Below are 8,795 nucleotides of genomic sequence, written 5' to 3' on the forward strand. Positions count from 1 at the left end.
CGGTCGGTGTGATGAGGCTGCGGGATGCCCCTGTATCTGCCCCGGTCGGTGTGATGAGGCTGCTCCCGCCCCTGTATCTGCCCCGGTCGGTGTGATGAGGCTGCGGGATGCCCCTGTATCTGCCCCGGTCGGTGTGATGAGGCTGCTCGATGCCCCTGTATCTGCCCCGGTCGGTGTGATGAGGCTGCGGGATGCCCCTGTATCTGCCCCGGTCGGTGTGATGAGGCTGCGGGATGCCCCTGTATCTGCCCCGGTCGGTGTGATGAGGCTGCGGGATGCCCCTGTATCTGCCCCGGTCGGTGTGATGAGGCTGCGGGATGCCCCTGTATATGCCCCGGTCGGTGTGATGAGGCTGCTCCCGCCCCTGTATCTGCCCCGGTCGGTGTGATGAGGCTGCGGGATGCCCCTGTATATGCCCCGGTCGGTGTGATGAGGCTGCGGGATGCCCCTGTATCTGCCCCGGTCGGTGTGATGAGGCTGCGGGATGCCCCTGTATCTGCCCCTTCTGCTCAGTAATGCAGCTTCAGTTCCTACTCGCGTGTGACATCAGCAGGGGGGGTGACATCAGCACGGGGGGGGGGATTGCGGGTCCAATGGCAGATCCTCCCAGCCTATCCCGCCTGCCTCGCACCGCAACTCTCAGCATCCTCAACCACGCGTGCCGTACAGGGTATGGGGGCAGCTGTTGTCTTGGTAACACTGGGAGCGGACACTGCATTTCTCGGGTCCTCTGTCTTTAGAGTGTAAGCTCTTGTGTCCAGGGACCCCCTCACTGTTTGCCCCAGAATACAAACAGGGTGAGAGGCTGATCATTCACACCCGGGGGGGGGGGTTACCCTGGAAATGCCCCCCAGCAATGTTTATAAATAAAACAAAAACATTTAGAATCCCGGTAGGGTCCCGGGGCGGGTGGCGGTGGGGGGGGCACCCCCGTACCCACAGGCATACACACCGGTATCTACGGCACCGGATTCTCTTATAATAAAGGGGGGCCTTTCCAGTAACGCTGGGGAGGAATAAACCCTTGAGGAGGGGCGTTTAAGTTATTCTATGCATAGACTGTATTGGTGACGCCGATAACACGGACCCCGCGGGCGCCACTACAGTAGCCGTGACCCCCATGTTCTCGGTTACGCCACGTGACGTGACAGCGCGGCCGCGCCCTGTAGGGTCTGTGTCCCGGTGGGATTACTAGCATGTAAAAGGTTAATGGCGCACATACCAGCGCAGTGGGTTAGCGTGTGCGGAACACGGGTGTGACACACTGGTCGATTGGAGAATCTGCCCGGCGTGGGCAGCAGCCACCTACCCCCGAGCTTCACCCAACCCGCCGGCAGATCGGCCCCCGGCGGCCCCCGTCTAGTCGCAAGTTTCTCCTGATGATTCAAACCTTAATCAGTCGTTGGTCTCGTCTTAGATTCAGGAGCCGTCTATCCCATGCATGTTTAATCCCCTCACTGTATTACCCTCTACCACCTCTGCTGGGAGGCTGTTCCACTCATCTACCACCCTCTCAGTAAACCTCCTTCCGTTTCCTCTCAGTCTCTGACCCTCTCGTGTTAGATTCCGCTCTCTCGTTTTCTCATTTATTACTTTATGTCTATCCTTCTGCAGATGGAGCCTGAAACCCCCCCCCCGCACCCCCTGGGGGTCAAATGAGGGAATTTGCATGTAAATTATTACCAGTGAGAGGGATGAGATCTGGACACGGACTGCGTGATTTAACCACACGTGTGACCAGCTGCAACCGCTTCACAGGACTTATTGTGCTTCTTCACGGACTGCAGCGCCGCAGTCTATGGGATCTATGCATTCCGTGACACGGCGGAGCCACGAGCCGGCCGGTATCCCATGCAGCAGAACTCAGTGCATATTATAATGCTGCATGCGTGGCACACGGCACATACACGCCACACATGTGGCACATACAGGGCACACAGCACATACAGGGCACACGTGTGGCACATACAGGGCACACACATGCCACGCAGCACATACAGGGCACATGCGTGGCACACAGACATGCAGGGCACATGTGTGGCACACAGACATACACACGAGTACCTGGTGATCTATACAGTAACTGGCGCAGATCCGCAAAATGTGATGGGAAATAATCAAATGTGGATAGAATCCAGGAGACCCGGCCAGTCCGGTCACCCCCTGCACAGAAGGGATAAGTGTCTGCATTATCTCACACCATCTCTGCTGAAAGGCCGCTCCAGGCACCAGCGCCACTTCTACAAACTAGTGGTGTCCACTTTTGAACTGATTCATTTCAATAAACCGGATTAATCAGTTTAGTAGACTGAACGATTCATTTGTAACAGTTCAGTTTGTGAATCATTAACTGCACTGGTAATATGATCCTAGAGTGAGTCATCTGCACAGCACACAGACTCACAGATCAAGCTACAGCTCATCAGTTCACTGACTTAAAGAACTATTCAGAACAGCTCTGAGTCACCAGTTCACTGACTCAAAGATCCGTTTGGAGCAGCTCCAAAAAATAAATCATCCTGATTAGGCAGGCAGGAGGACTCATAGACTATAAGCATACCTGGGAACTTTTCCGGGACCAGGAGATTGCCGGGTGACGCTCCGGTTCCCCCGGGTCAAGACCCCAATCTTGACACGCTCCGCTCCCCCCCCCATTTTCCCTTAAATTAGGGGTGTTTCCAGAGGGCGTCAGCGGGAACGCCCACCAATGTAAGCGGGACCGCCCACCGACATCAGTGGGCACGTCTCGCAAGGGAAGACTCTGAGTAGCCGGAAACCAAAAGTTCCCAGGTACAACTATAAGGAAAGGGATAGGGCAAATCGTCAGTGTGACTGCAGGGAGGGACTGGGAAGCAGAAAGGGGCGGGGCAAATCGTCTGTGTGACTGCAGGGAGGGACTGGAAAGCAGTAACTGCTGTGAGTCACATTGAGTGAACCGATGAATCGGTTCTTTTCAATGAATCACTCGAAATGAACCGATTCACTTTACTGATCCGAACTTCCCACCACTATTACAAACTCCTACTGCTCTATGGCGCTGATGACAACAATTGTTCCTTTTAATAAAGTTGAGTCAAAATCACTGCCCTCTGGCGGCAGGTCCCCGGAAATGCTCGTGACATCACTCGGGCTGCCCTGACCGTGCCTTCCATCTGCCTGTTTATTCATTGTCATTGGGGTCCTCGCGTTAAGGTGTCCGCGGCATTCGCCTGTTCGCTGTTGCCGGTGCTGTCAGGCTGTTCGCTCGCTCTCCGTTTCGGTCTCGCCATGTCTGAAGAAACTGAACGCTCCGATGGCCGCATCGTCAAGATGGAAGTGGACTACAGCGCCACGGTGGACCTGAGGCTGCTCGAGTGCGAGAAGTTGGCTCGGGTGAGAAACAGAGAGCGGCAGGAGGCTGAGTCACGACGGGGGGAGAGAGTGGGCCTGAGCCCCGGGGAGAGAGTGGGGCAGCAGAGAGAGATAATCTAATTCTTGGAGAAATAGACAGAGAGGATCTGAGCCCAGGGGAGAGAGAGAGAGACAGAGACACAGAGAGGTACTGAGCCCAGGGGAGGGGGAGAGAGAGAGACAGAGAGGATCTGAGCCCAGGGAAGAGAGAGAGAGAGAGAGACAGAGACAGAGAGGTACTGAGCCCAGGGGAGAGAGAGAGACACAGAGAGGTACTGAGCCCAGTGGAGAGAGAGAGACACAGAGAGGTACTGAGCCCAGGGGAGAGACAGAGAGGTACTGAGCCCAGGGGAGAGAGAGAGACACAGAGAGGTACTGAGCCCAGGGGAGAGAGGGAGAGAGGGAGACAGAGAGGTACTGAGCCCGGAGGGTGGGGGGAGAGACAGAGAGGATCTGAGCCCGGGGGGGGGGGGTAGAGAGTTCTTGAATCTGCGCGGGGTGACGTTACTGATTCATATATTTGTTTCCCTCATAGGAAGGACGGCTGCAAGAAGTGGTTGAAACTCTGCTGTCGCTGGAGAAGCAGACTCGGACGGTATGGGCGCTCCCCCGGACGTGGATTATTTACACGTGGAATCTATCAGTCTGATCATATATTTATTTGTGTTTCATATATTTTAAAAGTGTGCCTGTCCTTGAACCATGGCAGGGTGTCATTGGTTGGGGTAACTTTTTACCCATGCACTGTGCTAGGAAGGAACTTTCTGCTTCCAGATCCTGCCAGCAAATTGGGGGGACGCAGCTCCTTACCACCACAGGGAAGCCATGAGAGAATTGGGGGGCTGCCCGTGTCAGATGGGGCAGGATCGCTCACACTATGCTTGGTTTCCTCAGGCCTCGGACATGGTGTCTACATCCCGTATCTTGGTGGCTATTGTTAAAATGTGCTATGAAGCCAAGGAATGGGACCTGCTGAATGAAAACATCATGCTACTTTCAAAAAGGAGAAGCCAGCTGAAACAGGTGAGCGCTATGGCAGCTCGCCCCCCAAGCAGGCTCCAGCCGCTGAAGCTGGGACAGGGATGCGTTTCAGAACTCATCTGTAATTCGGCAGATTTGTAGTTGCAGTAATAAGATGTCCTTATTGCAGTCCACGAAATTGCCGTCTCCAGACGCTGTGCTGTAAGAGATGACTTCCCTGTCCGAGGCGGGCTGCCTCACAGACGGGGACACTTTGGTTTCCTGCAGTGCTGCACATGGGGGTCCGATAACCAAATGCAGAGCCCGTAAAACACCTTGATAATCATGGATTTGTTCCTGTTATTTTTTTCTGATTCAGGCAGTTGCTAAGATGGTGCAGAAATGTTGTGAGTACGTGGAGGAGATCACAGACCTTGCTATTAAACTGCGCTTAATCGACACCCTCCGATCTGTCACTGAGGGAAAGGTGAGCGCTCTCTCCAGCCGGATACGATCCTACTTGCTGCAGATGTGAGACACCTGCTTGTTTTACTGCTGCTCTCGATGCATTTGTGCTATATAAAGGCCGTAGATTTAAATGAGCCATACTGTGTAGTAATTTGCTGTGCGGGCGCATAGGCTGCGCTGTACATGCGCATCCCGCCTAGTTTGTTGTAAGCCCCGTGGGTCGGTGTTTTTGTTGGTAAGTGGCGGCTGATGGCGTGATAACGCTCTGCGGTACTGTATGGCCACGTGACTGCTGTAACTGTTGCTTTCTTGCTCACAGATCTACGTAGAGATTGAACGGGCCCGTCTTACAAAAACTCTGTCCGCTATAAAGGAACAGAGCGGAGACGTGGAAGAGGCCGCTTCAATTTTGCAAGAGCTGCAGGTAATCTGTCTGAAGCAGGAGGCAGCTAACGGGGGCTGGATCCTGCGGGAATACAACTCTCAGGACCCTGATATCATTTGGGGAGGGTGGCAGAAAGCATGTGGGAAATGAAACCTCAGCGAGCCCCGTGCACATTATCATCGCCAATAAGCAGTGCGATGAGGCCAACGTCAGGACTAAATATTTCAATCAAATATTTGAATACTTCAATAAATTTGCTTGAAAAAAATAACTTAGAAGGATTAAATGAAACGTAGAAAGACGAGACGGGAGTTGTCACCTCCTGTGTGTTTATTCTGGAACTTTAGGTGGAAACGTACGGCTCCATGGAGAAGAAGGAGAAAGCTGAGTTTATCTTGGAGCAGATGAGACTCTGTATCGCCGTCAAAGATTATGTTCGAACACAAATCATAAGCAAGAAAATCAACACCAAGTTCTTCCAAGAAGAGAACACAGAGGTAAATGTAAATGGTGTGAGTCCAGCGTCAACGCGCTTTCATCTCCTCCGCTGTGCTCTGCGGACAGACCGGTCCGGCCCGTTCTAGACGTCTCATACTAAACAGCACTGTGCGGGAGACTCCTGCGCTGTCTCCTGGGGGGGGGTTGTGGGATGACGTGTGCGAGCCAAGGGTCTGGTGGCAGAAACATGCGGACGGTACACGCACACGCACTCAGGCTCACACCATTTCATTTTTTCTGAAATCTTCTTCCAGAAGCAGAAGCTGAAATATTACAATCTAATGATTCAGTTGGATCAGCACGAGGGCTCCTACGTGTCCATATGTAAGCACTACCGGGCCATTTACGACACCCCCTGTATCCAAGCAGAAAGTGAAAAGTGGCAGCAGGTAAAATGAACATTTAAAGCCTTTCCTTTGATAAATATTGTGCTGCGTATTATGATTGTTAGATGAATCATACGCAGAGCGTGGAAGACATTGATCCGCAGATGCCGTTTACCTGTTTGCTCGTTCTGTCTCGTAACCCTAACAGGCACTAAAGAGCGTCGTCCTGTATGTAATCCTGTCTCCCTACGACAATGAACAGTCCGACCTGGTCCACAGAATAAGTGCAGACAAAAAACTGGAGGACATTCCCAAGTACAAGTAAGCAGAGTATGACTGTTTGCTGGGAGTCACTACCAGTAGGCTAGCGCTTAAGAAACTGGGTGTAGCGGCTGCCGTGGCATCAGGATACTGGTGTTGAAAGTCAGAGATGCGGCTTGGCTTAGCTTTACTGTTTGGCTTCACCTGGTGCTGACGCCTCGTGCATCCCCAGGGATCTCCTGAAGCTTTTCACCACCATGGAGTTGATGCGCTGGAGCACCCTTGTAGAGGATTATGGGAAGGAGCTCAGAGAGGGCTCTCTGGACAGCGCGGCCACCGATGTGTTCAGCTACACTGAGGAGGGAGAAAAACGATGGAAAGACCTAAAAAACAGAGTGGTCGAACACGTGAGTGCTTTAATGAAAGACTTTAACCACAGGACAGTTGGTTCATATGGTCAGATTAGAAAGCATCACGTTCATCTGCAGCCTAATACCCCAAAAATTACGTACAGAAAGTTTGGGGCAAACATCTGGGGAAGGAGAGCAGCCAGTCTTTACTACCTGTCGGTGATCCCGTAACACTCTAAACACTAAACTACGGTTAACCCTGTGAATCCTCGCATAAAAAGCCTGGGAGGAAGGCGGATCACATGATGCTTTGTACAAGAGATGCTGATCTATGTAGAAATCGTCGAGTTCATTCATAACCCCTGCTTTCTGTTACAGAATATTAGAATAATGGCAAAGTACTACACCAGAATCACCCGGAAGAGAATGGCCCAGCTCTTGGATCTGTCTGTCGATGTAAGTGAGACCAAGCCTTCAAGGATGGAGATAGTCCGCAAGTCCCTACTGATACATGCGCCCTCCATGTTTCTCTAGAAAGCACAGAGAAGCCGCTGCCGCGCATGTATTAAATGGATGATTGGTGTGTTAAAGTCTTCCTTTTTCTGGTTCGTTTCAGGAATCCGAAGAGTTCCTCTCCAGTCTCGTGGTGAATAAGACTATTTATGCCAAGGTAGACAGATTGGCTGGGATAATCAACTTCCAGAGGCCAAAGGACCCCAATGACCTCCTAAATGACTGGTCTCAGAAACTAAATTCCTTGATGTCGTTGGTAAACAAGACCACGCATCTCATAGCCAAAGAGGAGATGATCCATAATCTGCAGTGAGCCGTGCCGTAGCGAGGACCGGATGGCGCGTCTGCCCTCGCGGGCCTAAAACCTCCGGTAATCTGCGGTGTTACAGGCCCTCTGGCACCGAATGTGGGCACACATGCGGTGATCAATGCATTATTTTTTTATGTTCCTTTGTAAGTCCCAGAACACGGAATTAAGGAATGCTGATTGTTTTGCTCGGTAATAAAGCATACGTGTACATTGCCCGTGTCGGCACCATGGCGGTTCCTGTAGGTTGAAAGACGTAGAAATCTTGCTTTTTGAATGTTTTTTTTTTTTTTATTTTGATACCAGATGGGTGGAAGGAATGTCTGCTGGTCATTACGGAACATTAAACTATCAGACAGTAGAAAGAGATATGGTGTGTTTATTAAAACCGCTGGGGCTGCACCGAAGTCTTCCAGCCCCCGAGACGAAGCGGACGGTTAGGGGTTCGGCGCAAATCCCCAAAGATGTTCCCGGAATCCATCGCTCGATCCGACGAGGCTGGCCGTTACCCCGCGCGGACGCACCGCATCGGTGTAATATACCGCGTGTGGCAGTAGCTGAACGAGTTATTGGGTATTTGCTATTTAATCAAACTCTAAAGAATAGCACCCTAATATTTAGGGGGTTGGGGGTAGTGATGGGAGTGGTTCCTGTATTCTGAGGACTACCGGCCTGTTTCACACTTTGAGGCAAAAACTGAGATTTGTTTATTACGTGTATCAGGAGCCTCTTCGGCCCCCGCAGAGTCTGTAACGTGTCAGCACAGCGTTCCCTTTCATTATCTGCTGTATAAAAGGTTAAATGTTGATTCCAGGGCCCTGGTTTCAGAATAACGGCTGAGAAGCTGCAGCTTCGGTTTGAAGCAGGTAGCCGGGACTTGCAGCAAAAGCTTTAGTGTTTTGTGAAAGTCCGGCCTGTCTCGTCCTCATGTCATGGCAGACAAGATGGAGACGCTCCGAAGCTCACGTGTTTGGGCTGCTGCTCTAAAGCGTGTGACCCATGTGCTGCTAACTAAACAGGAGAGACAAGCGTGTTCTTCAGAGTGAGGGTTTGCCAGGGCCCGGGGTGCAGGAGCTCTCCTCTTGAGACCCGTAAGACTGGAGGTCACGGTGAGTATGGGGGCGCCCCTTTTGCTTGCTGTGGCTCTGAATTTCCTCATGGGGTGAAAGCTGAGAGGTTCATGGTGGAGGTTCCAGTAAATACGAAAATCTTGTTCCGAAAGGGAAGCTGCAGTCTTGACAAGCCTCATCCGGCCAACGCTCGCAAGCAATGGGCCAGCCGGACCCACGGGGAGCGCTAATCTCTGCATCGGGGCGTGCGCTAATCTCTGCGCCTCC

The 8,795-nt window shown here is 52.1% G+C and overlaps 1 protein-coding gene across 1 annotated transcript; it reads left to right on the plus strand.

Moving 5' to 3' along the window:
* Positions 1 to 3,189: 3,189 nt before the first annotated feature.
* On the plus strand, positions 3,190 to 7,674 carry PSMD12 (proteasome 26S subunit, non-ATPase 12). The gene is made up of 11 exons (XM_053453539.1): positions 3,190 to 3,372; positions 3,926 to 3,985; positions 4,285 to 4,413; positions 4,730 to 4,837; positions 5,138 to 5,242; positions 5,551 to 5,700; positions 5,956 to 6,090; positions 6,236 to 6,348; positions 6,521 to 6,695; positions 7,017 to 7,094; positions 7,255 to 7,674. The coding sequence occupies exons 1-11, from the start codon at positions 3,268 to 3,270 to the stop codon at positions 7,462 to 7,464; spliced, it is 1,368 nt and encodes a 455-aa protein (XP_053309514.1). The 5' UTR covers positions 3,190 to 3,267; the 3' UTR covers positions 7,465 to 7,674.
* The last annotated feature ends 1,121 nt before the right edge of the window (positions 7,675 to 8,795 follow it).

The sequence above is a fragment of the Spea bombifrons genome, chromosome 13 (assembly GCF_027358695.1).
Source record: "Spea bombifrons isolate aSpeBom1 chromosome 13, aSpeBom1.2.pri, whole genome shotgun sequence".
NCBI lineage: Eukaryota > Metazoa > Chordata > Amphibia > Anura > Pelobatidae > Spea > Spea bombifrons.